Source organism: Penicillium daleae (genome assembly GCF_028827525.1).
Source record: "Penicillium daleae strain IBT 16125 chromosome Unknown utg000007l_segment0_segment0, whole genome shotgun sequence".
NCBI classification, from domain to species: domain Eukaryota; kingdom Fungi; phylum Ascomycota; class Eurotiomycetes; order Eurotiales; family Aspergillaceae; genus Penicillium; species Penicillium daleae.
In genome coordinates this window covers 2,590,427-2,609,298 of record NW_026623155.1, presented here as the reverse complement: position 1 = coordinate 2,609,298, position 18,872 = coordinate 2,590,427, and the positions used below count along the sequence as shown (strand labels likewise).

The window sequence follows — 18,872 nt, the reverse complement described above, 5'->3', positions numbered from 1 at the left end:
AGCTCCGAAGAAGCTCCCAACTCGCCTTCTTCTCCTCTTGCTCACCATGTCCATATCCCAGGACACCTCTCAAGATGCCGATGACTTTCCCTGGGATCTTGGCGTCTATGACGCGCACTGTCATCCGACCGATACAATGGCCTCGGTCGCCCATATCTCCGCCATGAAAGCGACGGCCCTCACTATCATGGCTACGCGGGGCGAGGATCAAGACTTGGTACAGCAGACGACGGTATCCCTCAATGGCGATACAGATGCAGCGTGGAGAGACCGAATCGTGCCAGCATTTGGATGGCACCCGTGGTTCTCACATCAGATCCTGGTTGATACAAAACCAGGCAGTCCGCAAGACAAAGATGCCCACTACACAGCCGTCCTAACACCCTCTCCAGCCGCGGATCCCGAATTTATACAGCGCCTGCCACAACCGAAACTGCTATCCACGCTAATAGCCGAGACACGAGACCGATTGAAACAGTTTCCGAATGCTCTCGTCGGCGAGGTGGGGTTAGACAAATCGTTTCGGTTACCGGGGGCCTGGACACAACAAACCCTCGATAATCGCGATGAAGAGATTACCCCCGGGTCGCGGGAAGGCCGGCGTCTGTCCCCTTACAAGGTCAAGATAGATCACCAGCGACTAGTATTGAAGGCACAGCTGCAGCTAGCCGGGGAAATGCAGCGCGCCATCTCGGTGCACAGTGTACAATCGCATGGAGCAGTCTTTGAGGTGCTCAAGGAGTTATGGAAAGGACATGAACGGGTAGTCTTGTCCCGACGGGAACGAGAAAAGTTACAAGATGCTGAAGGGGCAATATCCGAAGATGAAGATGACGAATATAGACAAGAGAAGCATCAAACCACCACCACCAACAGTAAACCGCCAAATACCCAGCGATCGCTCCCATTCCCTCCACGCATCTGTATGCACTCTTATTCCGGACCTATCGAGCCAATCCGGCAATTTCTGCACAAGTCCAATCCGTCGGATGTCTACTTCTCCTTCTCGGCGGTCATTAACTTCAGCGGACTATCCGCGCGGAAAGTCTCTGATGTAATCAAGGCATTGCCTGCAGATCGCATTTTGATTGAAAGTGATCTCCATACCGCCGGGCCGCAGATGGATAAGCTACTTGAAGATGCGGCGCGACAGATCTGCGAGGTGCGTGGATGGGACCTGCGGGAAGGGGTGCAGCAGCTGGCAGATAATTGGCGACGTTTCGTCTTTGGATGAGAGGGAGGTTAATGACTATCAAGCTTGGCCTTGTACATACGGGCTCGGGCAAGTGCATCGTGGCGCAGTTTGGAACGCACCGCATCACAGTCTACACAACATACTGTAGACTAGCGACATACTCGCATTAGCAGACAGTATAAAAGGAATCAAGTTGAACAAATGTGCATGAAAGTCTATATCCAACATCAAGATTGTAAAAGGTCCTTGCAATTATATAACATTGTACATCTCTATCGGAAGGTATGTGGGGGTGAGGTGGTATATGATCATTTTCGACATGGTATCGTGGGAGCCCCCTTTTTGAAGCATCTCGTAGTAAGTGCCCTGCGTATCTCGTCTCGTCGTAAGTCCACAGCGCTGTAGTAGAAAGGAAAATGGTCGGGAATGAAGAACTCAAGTTCTGGATCGGCTTGAGGAGAATTGCGGATAGTGGGGGATGGAGGGAAGGGGAAAGGTCGTTGCATATACAGCATTGAGGGGCCACTAGCCACCAGGGATCCAGCCACCATCTTGCATGAGGTCTGTCATGGGGGTATCTTGCCAATAGATCTGGCGCCATTCGTCTTCGAGTTCCATGAGACCTTCCAATGCCATGGGGACGGGCAGATCGGAGTCCGTGAAGGAAAAGAGCTGGCGCCAGTCGGGGTAGTCGCGAGACTGGTCCATCTGATCGACCTGCATGGCGGTCGAGTAAGGATCGTTGCGTTCCATAGGACCCACATTGAGTCTGAGCGGTGCTGTGATCCAGTTCTCGAAGCCTGGGTTTGCCTGCGGTGACATGGTAGTCTGTTGGGATAGCGTGGAGTCCGGGGTAGGTACGCCATAGGACAATGGCCGTGGAGTCTGCATCGTTGTTGCAGGAGCAGGGGACGTGACTTGCAAAGCCTTGATAGGTGGCGGAGGCGGGGGCTGGGACTGAGGTGGAGCGTATGGCTTCGGCCCGCCAGTGGTTGCCAAACGGAGATCCTCTTGAAGACGCTTCGAGTCCTCGAAGAGGCGTAGAATTGTGCCTGCGTGGACCCAATACCCGGCCAACTCGCGCAGAGAATAGGATGCGGAATCGAAGCGACGAAGAGCATTGATCGCAAGTACTGGGTTGGAAAACCGAAGCTCCACCCGGACTTGAATCATGGCCGTGAACAGATTATGGACGCCAGTGTACCAGAGGAACTTCAAGCGGTCGTTAAGCCTCAGCTCTTCAAAGATAGAAGCAATAACTCCCGCAGCCGCACTACAAATTTCCGCATCGTGTGGACCGTAATCATCCGAGTAAGCAGATGCTCTAGGATGTGGCCGATGCAGCAGGATAAGGAAATTGTTATACGTCAAGTGAAGCATAGCCGACCAGGGGTCCATATCGGATGCCCGGAGGCGCAGGTTATCGGGAAGCTTCAGAGACCAACTTGCGAGCGACTCATCAGCTTCTTGGAGAACTGCTTTGCGTCGTTCATCTGTGGCGCGAAGTCCAAATCGATCCCTGACCAAATATGAGATCATAGTGCAAAGCTCGGTGAAATGAATCACAAAGTCAGATTGCACGAGGGGTCCGCAATTTTCGAAATCAGCGAGTGTCAATGGAGAAACGTCTGAATCATCCAAATTTCTAGAGTTTCAGTTAGCACCCACCATCCGCAAACAACTCCCTACATCACATACATAGCTTGAGGGCGGCCGTATGACAGAGAGACCATTACGTCGAATTGAACCATGATGAACCAGACCCGTCTCCACATTCGGCGATCGCGAGTAACGAAACTGCTGGATACTGGATTACGGTGCATACCAAGTCCAGTGGCAATCCGTGCAGCTACACCGACCCAGAAATGAGCATCTGCAGCGACATCATCATCAGCACTGTCCGAGTGCCAAGTCAGTAGTAATGCTGCTTGAACGAGGATATCTCGATTTCGCTCAATGCGATTGTCAAAGAGGTATTTGGTACGGCGGAAGAAGATTTCTTTCAGCGTATCTCGCTCTGCCTTTGGACGAGACACGTGCGTGCCAACTAGAAGAATTGCTTGGAGCAACAGGATTGGCGGGGGATCTGCAGGGTCCCGATTTCGATACTGCGTCATGAACAAGTCCTCGTCGACAATTGGGTAACCCGGGTTAACGTAGGTAAAGTAAGCCTGTACTAGCTCATCCGCTAATGCGGGCTCGGGGAGTGTAAGCGCATCCATCAGCAGCTGATCATGGCCGGTCTTCATCTGTCGCCGCGGGATCTCGTTGCTCGCAAAATGGTATACATTATCGTCCCGATCTCGCTGCTGGCGGATCAGGAACGACATGTTGGAGTGTTCGTGACCAACGTAGAATGCGCGCACACCTCTCTGGATCTCTCGTCGGCCCGATTCCTCTTCGTCGATGAGTTTTACGAGGTGCTGTTCCATCTCCGTGTGGGCCTCGTGGGCGTGCGACAAGTCGTGGCGCCCGAATGCGTCGGACCCAGGATTCGTTTGGTATTCATGTTGGTGATTGCTCGCTAAGGATACGGCACCAGGACCGCTTGAAAAGGCAGTTGGGAAACTTGGGGGCAATGGTGTCCCCACTGTCGTCGGCGGGTTGGCGACACTATCTGAAGTTGGTAGAGGCCGAGATCGGATCGGAACGGGATCGAGGATCGACCGCACCGCAAGGCGCTTTTTCTTTTCATGAATGCGACAGTCGGCTTTTCCAGATGTGCGACAGTTTGTACAGGGTAGTCCGACAACACGGGCATCACAGCGAACCTTGCGCCGGTGGCAATGAACACACGCAGCCGAACCTAGAAGATTTCGAGTCACCCAGTCAGCCAAGTTATCGAGTCTCGGAGGGTTGGCCAGCCGGCGCTGATGTAGAGTATAAACGGCTTCTTCACGGAGTCTTGTGCTCTTTTATGTAGGAATTTTGACCGCGGGAAAAAGGTATCTAGAGTGCTTACCCTGCTTGCGCTTGCTCACCAGGTCGGCCGGGAGCGGCGAGGAGGCGTTATCGTTGACGGCAGACATGGCAGAAGGACCATCGACATCATTCCATGTGCAGATTGGCCACTGCTCTGCATTCTTTTGTGAGCAATTCTGGCCAGTAGTTTCAGGGCATCATGAAGAACATAAGCGATTGCCGAGGGTAAAAGAGACAATCAATGCGACTGAGAAGCGAAAAAGTTCGGGAAGTTGAGGGCTGCGGGATCGGGTCCGGTGGAGTCTCACGTGGTGCGGAGAAGGGCGCCGATTATGTAACTAAAAATGGTGGGATACCTTGAAAAAGACCCAGAAGCACACGAGATAAGAGTCGGAAGGTATAGGAGGCATTCGGGAATAAGTGCTTAAGTTTCGATAAGTCTCGCAAGTCTACAAATGAACCGCCCTTGGCACTGGAATCCCCGACAATTCGCAGCCGGTTGTAAGCCGGTGCTGGTGGCGTTGATAGGGGGCTTATCTGAAGGAGCGAACGATTGTTGCAAGCCTTCTTCTTCTACCGGGGATTATGGAAGGGTTCCTTGAGAGAGAGGCCAACATCCATAGATACACAGGTTTGCTCGATTCATTTGTCCACCCAATTGCCATAAAAACTCCAAAAAAGTAAAGGACGGCGAGTAGCCCCAGATGGAAGGGCCTCGCTTGCCCGTGAAAGCACGAAAGGACAAAGATGATAGGAACGAGTCCCCTTCTGTCGTGTCGAATGTATCCCAATCCCTCCGCCGAATCTTGAGTGAGCCCAAAGAGTCATCGGCCAGACGATCAAGAAAAGAGAGATCAGTAAAAGTAACTAATAGGACACTGGATAAAGAGACCCAAGACGCCCGCACGCCTCACGCTTCCACTCTTCAAATTTGAACCGACAACGGACTTGGTCAAAAACTTCTGCCAACATACTCAAGTACCGAGGTCAGGCAGTGGCCGACGCCTTCTGACAAGATCACCAGTGGCCCTAGGGAGTGAATGCCGCTAGTAAGACTCTCCGCCAGCACCGTTGTGCGGCTGGCCCACCATGGCCGGATATCCGTATGCGGCTGCATCTTGATCTGCTGGATCCAAACTGGGATTCAGAATGCTGTTCGCACCCTCGGCACCTTCGGGGTATCCAGCAGGACGACCTTGACCGGCTCCCCCGACGGGGCCACCAGCACCATACCCACTGCTGCTAGGGCGGCCCTGATTCTCGCCTCGGGCGGATTGAGTCTGTCAAAGAATTAGCATATAGGAGTTGACGTGACGTGTAAGTTTGAACTCACCTCGCGGTACTTGGAGAGGTAAATCTTCAAGGCTTCGGCGTAGTTCTCGAATCCAAGAGAAGTCATGGCGAAGAGAATATCCTCACCATTCACGGTCTTGCGCTTTTCCTGTTGACACTTTTCGGACGCTAATTTGAGTGAAGTCAGTCATATGATGGACTCTAGAATGAGATAAAAGCCGTCATATTTCTCACCTTCGCTAGTAATGAACGAGATGAACTCGCTCACACACTCTTGCATGCATTCTTTAGCTTCTTTGGCGATTTTGGCATTTTCAGGCAGAGCGAGCTTCATGATACGAGCAACTTTGAGATTCACAGATTAGCACGTGCATGATCGACAACGATATGTGTGTCATCTCATCGTTGGGCCAATAGAAGGAAGTATGTAATAGCAGGAAAGAAGGGATCTGATCGACGTCTCTGATAATTCTGACATCGAGTCATGTCGAGATCAAATTGAAAGGGGACATTGTAACATTGCTCTTCAGCATGTATGGTGGATCATGGCGGGGGAAGCAAGAGTGACTGGCCATTGCCATTCACCAGCAGTAAGGTACGCGCAAATCAGAACCAACTAAAGCCTGCAAGGAGACGCAACTAACCATTTGCAATCGGAAGCCACCGATCTTGCTCCTTCACCTCAAATTCACCCTGACCATGTGCCTGAGCATCTTGCTGGTCTTTGTCCATTTGCTCTTGGTCTTCGCCGGATTGCGCCCCGGGTTCTTCATGCTCCTTAGGGGAGTGCGACTGTGATTCCGACATGATTATGAGTAGTTTAAGATGCGCGCGGGATCCTTTAGGCGTCAAGCTTTGTTGTTCGCTCTGCTGGCAACGACCACGTCAGTTCGGTTAATCGATGGCGCGCCCACGGATTCCGAGGCAGCCCAAACCGGATCGGATGAAAAAGGAACTGTATTGGCTGGGTACAAACCGCTTCACAGTAGCCTCAGAGAGGAGAATGTCAGCCGAGTGGGGGATTTGGCAATAATGCGCGAAAGCTATCTGTACTTGCGACGCGCGCGCAATGACACCCGATTAGCGTAACCGGAATGGGAATAGATCGGATGAGGATTCGGGAGGAGTCAAGTGATCGAAGCGCGATCGCGTCGCACCGGCAGCTGCAGTGCGAATGGCAATTATGCGCGCTTCACACGTTGTGAGGAGGGAACAGGGAGACCTCGTGAGCGCCGAGCTGGAGGAGATGGTGACGCGGGATGCAACGCGGGAAGCGTCGCAGGTGGGTCAGAGGCTTGGGGAGGGGAGGAGGCTTTGAGCCCAACCGGACTCACGTTGCGCAGGGCCGGGGGGGGGGGAAAGGTAGAGGCTTACCTTTGGGATAAAAGATCCAGGGTATCGTGATGTAATTAGGTATATTTTCTGATTATCCCGATTCGTCTGTACAAGGGTCAGGGCGCTGCTGGGGGTGGTTGGGAGAAGAGGGTCCCACGTTCATCCAAAGGGCGAATTGGCGAACCAGAACTGCCCCCCGAACGAAGGCGCCGGTTGGCTACTTACCCAAGTAGATATGAGCAGGGAAATGTAGCGGTATCAAAGGCCACAACATCCACCTTCAGGCATTCACAGAGTCAATATAGCAGGACTTTTAGATTCCGCTGATGAATGAGGATGAGGTCGACAATGACAGTGACAAAGAGTCGAAGAGGGGAGGGAGCCCTCGTAAGTCGCATCCGATCACGGTCGCCTCAGGCTGTAAGGCAGGCAATTCAGGCATTAATTACTACAGTACCGTTATTTACACACATGCTGTTCCAACTGAACTGAAGTGCAAAGGATCACCATGTAATATACAGTATCATTAATACCATCACTCTTTCACAGGATCATGTTTCATGTCAACTGCCAAATTTAATCAAAATTTCAGGCTTAGCCCAATACCAGCTCTGTAAAAGTGAAAATAGGCCGTGTAGACTAGGATCCTGGAGGTTGGGTTGCTTAATGCCTGACAAACCAGGATGGCTTGGAAGTCAGGCACCCAGGCTTGCATGAACCAACATGCAAAAGCAACGAGAATTTCTAATGATGATTTGGCATAGTGCATCATAGTCCATGTTTTAGAACTACTTTTTTTCTGATTTCTATTTGGATGACCAGTGACATCATGGGCATGGCATCCATGCCAATTGTCAAAATCCAAAGGCTAACAAAACATTTACAAGGACCCAATCAACAAATCAACACTGCTATCTTTACGATCATCCATCGAACGTTATTCACCTTAAGATTATAGTTTTAGCGTCGCATTTCGTTATGACCTGAAGTAACTCATCCTAGGCTCTCTAGTTTTGGTGCCATTCCCAATAACGCCAGTAATCTCCTGCTCATGCGCTCAGACGTACAACTATAGGAAAAGGCCGGGTATCAAAATGCACAACCGGGTCACATTCCCTCAGGGCTGCACAACCTGAATGTTGTTCTTCTTCTGTAACGATCGAGCAAAAATGGTCAATATCACAAGTCCTAGAACTGAACGCTGTGCTACGCAAGGAGTACCCTTGGCATGAGCACCCGCTGATCGATACGACCTGAACTCACCTTCCAGTTATCCAGCTCCGTCTGTTTCGACTTGTATTGCTTCAGCATATCCTCCAGCACCTGCTTCAGGCCATCCGAGTTTGTCTTAAGTGTTGGCAGAACATCCTTCACCGTACGCTCGACAAGAACGCCGTTGACCATGCGAAAACATTTGCGATCTTGGGGGAGAGGGTCCAATGTCTCGATCACGAGTCTGTGCCAATTCAGATTGCATTAGCATCCATGGCGTCCAAAGGCGCCCCTCCGTCTCCGCCCTAAGGGGCAGGTCCCATTGCACGGGTTTCTCCCAGTATCTTGAGGTAGCGTGAGGGCGGTACAAGTACTGATAGACTTACTTGTGCTCCTCGGCCTCCTGCTCGATGTCACCGATCTTCTGTGCTAGCTGTTGGAGGGTGTTCTTGAAGTTGGAGTACTGGAGCTGCAGCTCTGTTGTAGAAGGATTGTGTCAGCCATCCTGTAGCCTAATCGAGACCTTGATCGGAGTCTGTCGTACCCTGCTGCTTCTTTGGGTCTACTTGCTGTTGGCTGGACATTGTGACGGCTGTGCTGGTATGGGACAAAGAGACACAGGAGGAAGCTCAAAAGTCGAGATCACGATGCGGGGCGTGTGGTGTTCCGCGGGCTCGGCAGCCGCAATCGAATACCTCCACTTAGCTACGCTGTTACACAGAGACAAATCTTTTGAATAGTAATTTCCTAAATTTTTATATCTGAGAATTAACTCGTTCAATATTCCTGCAATGTATAGCTGTATCCTCCGCGGGTTGCTTGTCAGCCTAATACAAGCAATATGAATTCCTCACGTGACTGATAACGACTTGTTTGCGCTGTTTGTCTCATAATTCCAACCAGTCGAGATACACCTCGAAGCGTCAAGCTCCCAACAGGGACTCGAGCCTAGCTATCTTGACCTGCGATTCAGGTCAATACTCTCGTCATGGATCGCAATGGAGCGGGTTATGGAGCGCCGCCAGCCAAGCGACAGAGAACGGGTCACTTTCAACACGATCAAGATCAGATGTGGCATCGAGAACAACTCGTGAAGTCGGGCCTCGCACAGCAGACTGGAATTCAACATGCGCACAACCTTGCCGAAGACCAAGATGATACCCGAGTACATTTGAGCGTACACGAACTGCGACCTCCCTTCCTCGATGGCCGCACGATTTTCACCACGCAGCTGGATCCTATTTCCGCCATCCGAGATCCACAGAGTGACATGGCTGTCTTTAGTCGAAAGGGAAGCAAAGTTGTGCGAGAACGTCGGCAGCAGCGGGAGCGGCAGAGGCAGGCTCAGGATGCGACGACAATGGCAGGCACTACATTGGGAAATCTTATGGGTGTCAAGGAAGAGGAAGAAGGTGACAGCGCGGCGGCTGCCCCCGTTGAGGAGATCTACAAGCGCGGAGGGAACAAGTTTGCTCAGCATCTCAAGAAAGATGAAGGCGGCTCTAGTTCTTTCAGCAAGAGCAAGACTCTGCGCGAACAAAGAGAGTATCTTCCTGCCTTCGCCGTCCGTGAAGATCTCTTACGAGTGATTCGTGATAATCAGGTCATTGTGGTTGTGGGTGAAACAGGTTCTGGAAAAACGACGCAGTTGACCCAGTTCCTTTACGAAGATGGCTATTCGAAACTCGGCATGATTGGGTGTACGCAACCTCGTCGCGTGGCAGCTATGAGTGTCGCGAAGCGTGTCAGTGAAGAGATGGATGTCGACCTTGGTGATCTTGTCGGATATGCCATTCGTTTTGAGGATTGCACCAGCGATAAGACTGTGATAAAATGTGAGTTGGAAGTCCTTACCATTGAGGTGGACAATAGTATACTAACATAAACCGGTGCAGACATGACGGATGGTGTCCTTCTTCGAGAATCTTTGGCTCAGGCTGATTTGGATAAATACTCTTGTATCATCATGGATGAAGCGCACGAGAGAGGGTCTGAACACAGATGTGTTGATGGGTCTTCTCAAAAAGGTTCTTGCTCGACGAAGAGACCTCAAATTGATCGTCACATCGGCCACAATGAATGCAGAGCGCTTCTCGCGCTTTTTTGGTGGGGCGCCAGAGTTCATCATTCCTGGTAGAACATTCCCTGTGGACCTCCATTTTTCCAGGTCTCCCTGTGAGGACTATGTCGACAGTGCGGTCAAGCAGGTTTTGACCATCCATGTCTCGCAAGGTCCAGGTGATATCCTCGTTTTCATGACTGGACAAGAAGATATTGAAGCAACCTGCGAGCTCATTGACGAGCGGTTGCAGCTTCTCAACGATCCGCCAAAACTCAGCATATTGCCTATCTACAGTCAACTACCGGCGGAGCAACAGGCAAAGGTCTTCGAAAAGGCCGACAAGGGCGTTCGCAAGGTCATTGTGGCCACCAACATTGCTGAAACCAGTCTGACTATCGACGGAATCATGTACGTCGTGGATCCAGGATACTCCAAGCTCAAGACGTACAACCCCAAAATGGGCATGGACAGTCTTCAGATCACCCCGATCTCCCAGGCCAATGCCAATCAGCGATCTGGCCGTGCTGGAAGAACAGGCCCTGGAAAGGCTTATCGCTTGTACACTGAAGCCGCCTTTAAGAATGAGCTTTACATGCAGACAATCCCGGAAATCCAGCGCACAAGTCTTGCCAACACAGTGTTGCTGCTAAAGTCTCTTGGCGTAAAGGATCTCCTCGAATTCGACTTTATGGATCCGCCTTCACAAGAGGTCATGTCTACGTCCCTTTTCGAACTTTGGGCCCTTGGAGCTCTGGACAACCTGGGTGAACTTACGCAACTAGGCCGTCGCATGACGCCTTTCCCCGCCGATCCAGCCCTTGCCAAGCTCATAATCATGGCTTCCGAGGTATACGACTGCAGCGAGGAGATGCTCACCATCGTGTCCATGCTCACTGTTCCACATGTCTTCTACCGCCCCAGAGAGCGCGAGGAGGAGGCCGACTCTGCGCATGAGAAGTTCTATGTCCATGAATCGGACCATCTGACTCTCCTTCATGTGTATACGCAGTGGAAGGCCAACGGCTGCTCTGACCGCTGGTGTACCCGACACTTCCTTCACGCGAAGAATCTGAGACAGGCCAAAGAAGTTCGGGACCAATTCCAAGACATCATGACACAGCAAAAGATGCCACTCATTAGCTGCGGCACGGATTGGGATGTCATCCGGAAGTGTATTTGCTCTGGCTTCTACCATCAAGCCGCGCGACGGGGCGGTGGTAGTGGCAGTGAAAAGGAGTACCTAAACCTTCGCACCAGTGTGTCTATGTATCTGCAAAGGTCGAGCGCCCTGTCTGGGCTGAGTGATGCGCCTCCATTCGTTGTCTACCACGAGTTGAGATTGACGGCGAGAGAGTACATGTCCGTTGTGACAGCCGTTGATCCTGAAGTAAGTTCTTCATGTCCTTCATTCACATCATTGGACAAGACCATTTAGCTGACTATATTAATCTAGTGGCTTGCCGACCTCGGTGGTGTCTTCTACTCCATGAAAGAAAAAGGATACTCTCAGCGGGACCGTCGCATCAAAGAGCGAGAAATCAACAAGAGCATGCAAATTCAACAAGAGATGGCGGATGCTCGTGCGATCGCTGCTAAGGCCAAAGAGGCCGAGAAAGAATTCGATTCTGTGCGACGCAAGACTGAGATTGAGGTTGGAGGAGCCCGGTCGGTCGTGCGTCGGCCTGCCGTTATTCAAGGAGGTAAGAGGCAAATTGGTGGCGTGACTGCTTCCTCATCTCCATCTCCCCGACCTGGTGCTGGAAGCAGTGGATCTGGGGGCAGCGTGGTAAAGAAACCCATTGGGCGGAGGAGGCCAGGTCATTTCTAAGAAAATGGACCTCTTGGCATGCTTGTTCAGCATGTCACTCATATCCATCATTGTACAAAAGCCATACAAAACAGAGCTCTGGATTGCGTGATATGCATCCAGAGTCATTGAATAAGATACCCATCTCGACTGTTTACGCGGGCTACTTGCTTCTTGAGCGGACCTCATTAAGATAGCGTCCTTCTCTAAACTCCATTCGCATTGGTATTTTATACAAAAAATCATTTAAGCGCAGATCTCAGACTCGGTGAAGCCCTAGCAGTATACCTTTGCAATTGACCCCTCAAGTACTGGAACCAAGTTGAACACCAGTCATCGAAGTTGTCCTGCCCTTTGTCGAACGGACCAGCGCCAAGAAAAGCGAAGAGCGAGTATCTTGATGCGATGAAAAAGCCGAGGGTTTTAGTTGATGAAGTTGATGCAGAAGAAGTGTAGGATCAGACTTCCAAAGATATAATCGGCGAACGCTCTATACAATGCATTAGTACCCCAAGTCCCAACGATCTAAACCCACAAGTCCACTAAGGAAGTAACTCACCTCTCGTGCGAGGTACCCGAGACCTGCTCCTGGTTGTCCTCATCCACGAAACGGGCATTCTTCCCCTTGGAGCTGGGCTTGCTGGATGATCCGGAACCGCTATCACTTGTCTGCATACGGAGACTGGCCGTGAGGACGAACTGGCCGACAGCTGCGCTGAAGCCACTGAGGAAGGCGTTGAAGGGCTAGTTTTGGAGACGACGGTCAGATTAAGAAGGCAAAGCCATTGAAAGAGAATCCAGATTTTGAGGGAGGAAACACGATTAACAAGCAACTTACATAGTTTCCGGCCAACACACAGTAAAGGAACTGGAGTCCACCAACGAGGACTAGAAAGGCCATGAAGGCATCCAGAAGCAATGTCCGTTGGGGAGTATTAGCAAGGTACTGCTCCCAAACATGTTGCGCAATTGCAGCTGCAGAAGCATTGGTCTTCAGGGTTGGAGGGCCCGAAGAGAGAGTTGCAGGCGCAACGGGCACCGGCGTGGCGGTGGTTGAGGCCGCGTGTCGTTTGGCAGGCATGGTTGCTGGATTGGGCAGGGTGTCGGGTTTCGGTGGATGAGAGAGAGTTCCGGTATGATATTTTGCAGGATAGTAAAGGAGTGCCGCCTTCTCGAACGCAATTCAAGGTTGTCGAATAACACAATGGCGTGGGGAAAGGAAGATCAATTGATGCCAGCTGGGAGCTTCGTTATCGGGAAGGGTCACGTGGTTGATATCCCCTCATTGGTGGATGTGGGAGTACAACCATCTACTTTCTTCTATTTATCGAACAAAGAGCTGGCATAAATGACTAAGTTGAGACGCCCAAATACTAATGCTCTGTAATTTTACACTATACACTTCTAGTCCATTGCTATTCCGAAATCTGAAGGTCGATGCGTTGAGATCCATGGCTTGTCGGTCGCACAAAGGCTGCACCATCTCTTTCTGATCACGCCAACCTGATACAGCAACCTGCCACGCTCTGTCGATGGTCTTGATCTCTGCTCCTCAAATGAGAATAAGCCTCAAATCTGGGTTCATTTCGCCACTTAGATATTGCGCCCTGGAGTGCTTTGTCGGTGATCTATTCTTTGCTCTCCTACGCTTGAGCAGAGGCTTCAGAATCGCGTCACCACTCCGCCAATTTCATAACCCCCCTGAATCACTCCTTCGGTGATCTTGATCTCTGACCCACATCGTTCGAGTAGCAACTACATCAACTCCACTTCGTGTTCCATGCAGCAACCTGCAAGATTGGCTTGGTGATCTCGATATCTGCAAGGTCGAGAAGAAGCTTCAGCATCGCCACTCCATCTCCCTTACTCACAGCTTGCAACCCAGATCACCTCTTCATTGATTTTTATCTCGCTTTCGTCAACAAGCGCCTGCACAGCCTCATTTAATCCCAGTGTGCTGCCCAGAACAAGGCTGATCGCCACTCCCACTGTCATCATTTTGACAGAGGTCCCAATAAACTAGATTTGCATTGTAGCCAGTCCAGTATATGGAGCCAGTCCCTACTTCGTACCCATTTTGCATGCTCCTACAAAAGATCAGTCTTCGCACAAAACACCTGATGTAGGGAGCGCATATTACCGTTGCCGCACTGTTTTGCTCCTGGTTGCCTTTGAAAAAGAAATAACATATCATGCCTGACGAGTCTTGGGCTGGGACATATTCAATCAAATGCTTGGTGAGGACAGCTCGATAGGCGAAGCCCTGACCGCAAATCAATGAGGGGCACTTCAGCTTCAACATTATGTGATTCGTTATCACTTGTGGTTGCTATACAGTATCTATAAAGTCCAAAATTTCTCGTGAAGATGATAGAAAAACATAGATCAACCTTAATTTCAGATCCTACAGACCTGCATGCATGCCAAGCTTCCAAAATCAATCTTAGAATATCAAACTATATACAACCAAATTCAACCACAAGCCCTCCTTCACCAATCCGTCCATCCAATCTACCTACCTCCATCACTTTCACCTCTTCATCTCCACTGCCCAGCATCCTCCACACCCCGGGCAACCCTCTTCGCTCCATCTTCAACCCCCGTCCCCGCATTCCCAATGGCATCGCCAACAGGTTTACCCGCACTCCCAGTAGCACTGGTAATAGTATCGCCAATACCGCGCGTCGCAGCGCCAGTGACCCCACCAGCAGTGCGAGTCACACCGCCGACTGTATTTCCCAGGGTGGAGGTGACGAATTTGGCGGCGCCCGTTACGCCCTCGTCTTGGGAGGAGGTGTTGATTGGCATTTTGGGTGTAGAGATGTAGTTGTAAGATGTAGAGCGCGATGTGATTTTGTGGGTGATTTAGATAGAAAAAACTGACTGATTGCTTCGCCAGAGTCAAACGGTATTTAATCTCGTGGTTGCAACGAGTGTAGTCTGGGGGTGTCGGTGACAGTTGGCGACGTTGATATAGATCTGGGCAGGGCAGCTATGATGTCATTGTTTACGCGGTCGATGATGGTTGTGGCTGTACAACGCGATCATCCTTCATTTATCACAAGTAGTGGCACAGCAATCTGATAGGCGATCGGACATGCGTAAGGTGGCCAGTTAATATAAATTGACTTCCATTTGCATCATTTGTCTATTGTTTCGTCATTGGGAGTAGCTTGGCAAGTATTGGTCGCCTAGGTGGTTACTGAAGCCTGCACTAGACGAAGTAGTAGACTGGAGAACAATCTTGTGGGTATTTTCATAAGAGAGAGGATAAATATAATAAAACACTGAGTGGAGGAGATGTAAAGCTTGTCCGAAGTTAAACCCAACACCTTTACACCGTATGTCGTCACGTCGTGATAATTCAACCCCAAAGCAAGGGGAGGTAAGAGCGTCAAAAACAACCGCGTCTATATTTAAACGCCAATGTTCCAGAATGGATCTGATGGGAGAGATGGAAGCCTCTCCAACGAGCATCAATCCGAGAAATCATGCAAACCATTCCGTAACATGAGTTCCCTTCCCTGGGTCTGTACCCTCGTTTTCGAGATCCATTTGGAAGTCGCGCATAACCTGATCCCATTCGTCCCAGCTAAGCGTGGCAGTCTCGGGAATGTTCACTTGGCTCATGAAGGAATCATTGTTCACGGGCGAAGTAAAAGATAATCCCGTGGGCACGTTGATTGCCGAGACAGGTTCTTGAGGTGGAGGGTTATCGAGAGTAACAGGGGCCAGGAAGTTGGTATTTGGGAAGATGCTCTGCAATGTCTCCCAAGGCCCCTGATTCAAATCAATGTTTAGGTCAGATCGCTCTTGGATGGGCTGATTTTGAGAAGGAGGAATCGATGACGGAAGCGTTGAATTGATTGGCATGTGTATTTGAGGGAGGGTGTGGTGGTGGGTCAAGGCAAAGTCAGTCGGACCAGGTTGATGGCCTGCACGGTTTGGACCAAACTTGGCGAGGAGTTCTTCCTGTTGCTTGGCTCGAGTTGAGGCGGCTCGTTTCATCAATGCGGCTAGCGGACGCCATAGCATGCCCTTTTTATGTGTTGCCTGACGCTCCCACTCCACGTAGATACCTTGGATTGCATTCCAAGCGCGATCGGTGACCGGGCAGATTGGACGAACGCACACCTCGGATAGAACGAAAGCCAATCCATGCCATTGCATGTTAGTTCGGAACAGCCAGCCCCATTTTGCGGTTTTGGGGTCGGTCTCCAACAACCGGCCAAACTCAAGGACCTCAATGGCAGTCAGAAACAAACTCTCGCGAGTAGCTTGAGATACATTGATGACGCGATCTTTTCGGGTCATCGGGTGATGCACGACCAGCCATAGCTTTGCAAGAATGAGACGTCCCACCGTGGCTATAGCCCAGTGGATGGGAATGTTCATGTCGCAGTGTTTGATGTAACGCTCCTCTACACGATTGCTGATGATCTGGATCATTCGTTCACAACGTTCAATCCCAGGGCCAGACTCGCCCAGGCGGAATCGGACACCAGGACAAGAGTAATTCGCGCGTCGCAGGGCGCTGGTAATCTCACAACGAATCAGACAGAACGTGACATCGGTGACACCCTCGCGTTCGGACGGGGTCTCGGTCATTTCTGGCGTGATATCGTCGTCATTGATATTCAACGGGAGTCGAGTATCATACATGTTCTCGTTAATCAGTGGATCCGTCCCGTGGTCCTCAGACGAACGAACATCCATCAGGCAAATGTGCCACCACAAGCGGCGGCGCATCTCCGTCTCAAAGGGCTTCAACGAAAAGTTGGTACCATCTCGATGCAGTCCCAGACCTTGAGCAAGGCGGAGAATGACCGAGTTCATGGACCATACAAACTTGGAGTCATCTTCCCGGCGAACGCAAATCAGGAATAGCACTGCCGCTTGAATGAGGACCAAGCTCTGGGTGTTGAGGAGACCGGCTCTCGATAGAGCTTGTTCAACGGCAAAGCGGTAGCGTTTAACCAAGACGCTACGCTCTTCACCAAGCCGGGCCATACAATTTTCAGGTGTCAGGCTGACAATGGCCGACAAGTAAATAGAGAACACGAGCGCTTCGTTATTCTTGTCCACAGAGTCCGGGTTCTGTGCTGCCTCGATCAGCAAGCTTCGGGCAGTTCCCTTGTGCACGATGGTTATCAAGGGTGCAACATTTTCTTGATAAGCTTCCCAAAGCATGGACACCTTGGGCAGACTCGGGTGGAACTCCCGAAGAGAATGCGACAGGGAATAGAATCCGAATAGGAAGCCGTCGTGGGAGCCGGAATGGGAGGATTCCGGAGAAGGGATATCCTCTTCGTCAGACGAGGAATGATCTAGAATGTCCTGAAGTTCTTCGATCTGATAATAAAATAGGGATATTAGCTAGGGTCGCACAGCTTGCGGCAAGTGGATGAGTGTGAATGCACGACATACCTCATCGCCAAGGCTCGCCCAAAGCCGATTGCTCACGTATCGGCTCCGTCCTTCATCAATGACCAGTCTCCCAAACTCATTCTCAAACTTCTTCGGCGCGAGATTCTTCGGATCGAACGGACAACCAGAGTCCTGGGCGGGCGAGGCTGCAGACCCAGAAGCAGTCGACGGCGCAGTCACGGCGGTCGGAGGAGCTGGAGGGAGCGAAAAGGTCGAAGCCGGCTGAGTTGGCGAGATACTCGATGTTGTCGACCCGGGATTCTCGCCGTTTTTCCCGCTCAGGTGTTCGATGACGCCCTCGAGGCGTCGCAAGCGAGAAAGCAGCTCAGCATCGGGCGGACGCTTAGATTTGCGTGGGGCCCGGCCTGGTGGGGGAAACACGCAGTCGATACCGGCCTTGACACAATTGGAGCAAGGCGAGCGCTTGTTACAGCGGACCTTCCGGCGACGACAAGTCACACAGCTCCGCGCACTGGCGATATCCGCGACCGGGCGCGGGGCGGTGGCGGGCACGCCAGAGCGCGCACTGTTCGGAGAATGCTCACTGGCGGGGGAGGAGTTCAGCCCCTCCGGAGAGGCAGAGTGGAATGACATGACAACCCAAGGGAAGACTAAGCTGCCCGCATTCTTTGGGCCGTCCAACTAGGCAGAGATTTTTTATTTGAAATCCCAAATCAGGGCGGTAAAAGGACAAACTGTCACCTCTCGAGGTTTGCCCGTATTTCCAAGGGGCCAAGCCAGAACAACATGTGACCCGTGACTCAGCCTGGGCCTGGCTCGTTTTGGGTAAATTCGCGTTATCCCCGAGAGCGGCAGAGGCTCCGCTTAGCGTATAGCTTTGTAGATTCATAAAAAGGGAGAGTCTTTTTTTTTTCTTACTAGCAATATGCAATAGTGGATTGGTATACACCATATGTATCTTCTTTTCTAGCTCCTCTTCCAAGCATTGATCTTGAAAAGTCTCCATTAAATGCCCGTTGGCTACGGGATATTCAGAAACCTCTTAGGTAAAACCCCGCGAGGTGCCCGTAGTAGCTCCGATAGCTCCGTCTTTAGCCGCTGGGAGCATATGGCTCCCTCCCTGAATTTACATATAATGTGAAATAGCTACTTTGGCTGTTTAATACGGCAAGATAACTGAATGAGCACGCCAAATGTTACTTGGAGGGGATGGAATAACAACCTTGAAATACGTGTATCTAGTGCCATCTACTAAAGCAAGGGTATCTGGCCATCAGACTTGGCACCCGTTTTTTTTAATGGATATGGGAACTTTACTAGTGACGTTGAGCATCCTTTCTAGACTAAGCCAGAATCGGGCTATTATTCTTCAAAACATTGTCACATTACTAATGCTTAGGCTAATAAAGTTGCCAAGCTATGCCAAGGATTATAGCACGTAGCCACCACCTCATTTAACTCGAGATCCACTTCTCACATGGCAAGTCTATTTGAAGTATGTATATTCAGGCGGCCTTGGAATATCTGCTACTGAGAGACTCGACTCATGAAAGTGAGTATATCATAAATGCATATGATTATGTACAGCGACTGTTTTGATCGACCTATCAATCAACACAGGTAACCCGGCCAAGTATGTCCAACATAAAATTCAACGC

General features: G+C 50.8%; 9 protein-coding genes across 9 annotated transcripts; 2 read left to right on the top strand and 7 right to left on the bottom strand.

Annotated features, from left to right (window-relative positions):
* Positions 1-46: 46 nt before the first annotated feature.
* On the top strand, positions 47-1,234 carry N7458_008114 (TatD family hydrolase; the record flags this gene model as incomplete). Its single annotated transcript, XM_056911496.1, has 1 exon — positions 47-1,234. One exon carries the CDS (start codon positions 47-49, stop codon positions 1,232-1,234), a length of 1,188 nt encoding a protein of 395 aa, XP_056764322.1.
* Positions 1,235-1,720: 486 nt separating this feature from the next.
* N7458_008113 (Acetamidase regulatory protein) lies at positions 1,721-4,224 on the bottom strand (the record flags this gene model as incomplete). The annotated part of the gene is made up of 3 exons (XM_056911495.1): positions 1,721-2,840; positions 2,894-4,001; positions 4,158-4,224. The coding sequence occupies 3 exons, from the start codon at positions 4,222-4,224 to the stop codon at positions 1,721-1,723; spliced, it is 2,295 nt and encodes a 764-aa protein (XP_056764321.1).
* A 939-nt stretch (positions 4,225-5,163) lies between these two features.
* On the bottom strand, positions 5,164-6,217 carry N7458_008112 (nuclear transcription factor Y subunit beta; the record flags this gene model as incomplete). The annotated part of the gene is made up of 4 exons (XM_056911494.1): positions 5,164-5,397; positions 5,451-5,578; positions 5,645-5,755; positions 6,055-6,217. The coding sequence occupies 4 exons, from the start codon at positions 6,215-6,217 to the stop codon at positions 5,164-5,166; spliced, it is 636 nt and encodes a 211-aa protein (XP_056764320.1).
* A 1,645-nt stretch (positions 6,218-7,862) lies between these two features.
* Positions 7,863-8,541, bottom strand: N7458_008111 (putative prefoldin subunit 2; the record flags this gene model as incomplete). The annotated part of the gene is made up of 4 exons (XM_056911493.1): positions 7,863-7,895; positions 8,009-8,201; positions 8,344-8,434; positions 8,502-8,541. The coding sequence occupies 4 exons, from the start codon at positions 8,539-8,541 to the stop codon at positions 7,863-7,865; spliced, it is 357 nt and encodes a 118-aa protein (XP_056764319.1).
* Positions 8,542-8,945: 404 nt separating this feature from the next.
* On the top strand, positions 8,946-11,847 carry N7458_008110 (putative mRNA splicing factor RNA helicase (Prp16); the record flags this gene model as incomplete). The annotated part of the gene is made up of 4 exons (XM_056911492.1): positions 8,946-9,792; positions 9,853-9,915; positions 9,959-11,406; positions 11,473-11,847. 4 exons carry the CDS (start codon positions 8,946-8,948, stop codon positions 11,845-11,847), a joined length of 2,733 nt encoding a protein of 910 aa, XP_056764318.1.
* Positions 11,848-12,249: 402 nt separating this feature from the next.
* On the bottom strand, positions 12,250-12,907 carry N7458_008109 (putative oligosaccharyl transferase subunit Dad1; the record flags this gene model as incomplete). The annotated part of the gene is made up of 3 exons (XM_056911491.1): positions 12,250-12,316; positions 12,386-12,570; positions 12,665-12,907. 3 exons carry the CDS (start codon positions 12,905-12,907, stop codon positions 12,250-12,252), a joined length of 495 nt encoding a protein of 164 aa, XP_056764317.1.
* Positions 12,908-13,586: 679 nt separating this feature from the next.
* Positions 13,587-14,128, bottom strand: N7458_008108 (uncharacterized protein; the record flags this gene model as incomplete). Its single annotated transcript, XM_056911490.1, has 4 exons — positions 13,587-13,645; positions 13,698-13,845; positions 13,899-13,913; positions 13,967-14,128. 4 exons carry the CDS (start codon positions 14,126-14,128, stop codon positions 13,587-13,589), a joined length of 384 nt encoding a protein of 127 aa, XP_056764316.1.
* Positions 14,129-14,364: 236 nt separating this feature from the next.
* N7458_008107 (uncharacterized protein) lies at positions 14,365-14,634 on the bottom strand (the record flags this gene model as incomplete). The annotated part of the gene is made up of 1 exon (XM_056911489.1): positions 14,365-14,634. One exon carries the CDS (start codon positions 14,632-14,634, stop codon positions 14,365-14,367), a length of 270 nt encoding a protein of 89 aa, XP_056764315.1.
* A 681-nt stretch (positions 14,635-15,315) lies between these two features.
* N7458_008106 (putative C6 transcription factor) lies at positions 15,316-17,847 on the bottom strand (the record flags this gene model as incomplete). Its single annotated transcript, XM_056911488.1, has 2 exons — positions 15,316-17,178; positions 17,254-17,847. The coding sequence occupies 2 exons, from the start codon at positions 17,845-17,847 to the stop codon at positions 15,316-15,318; spliced, it is 2,457 nt and encodes an 818-aa protein (XP_056764314.1).
* Positions 17,848-18,872: the final 1,025 nt, after the last annotated feature.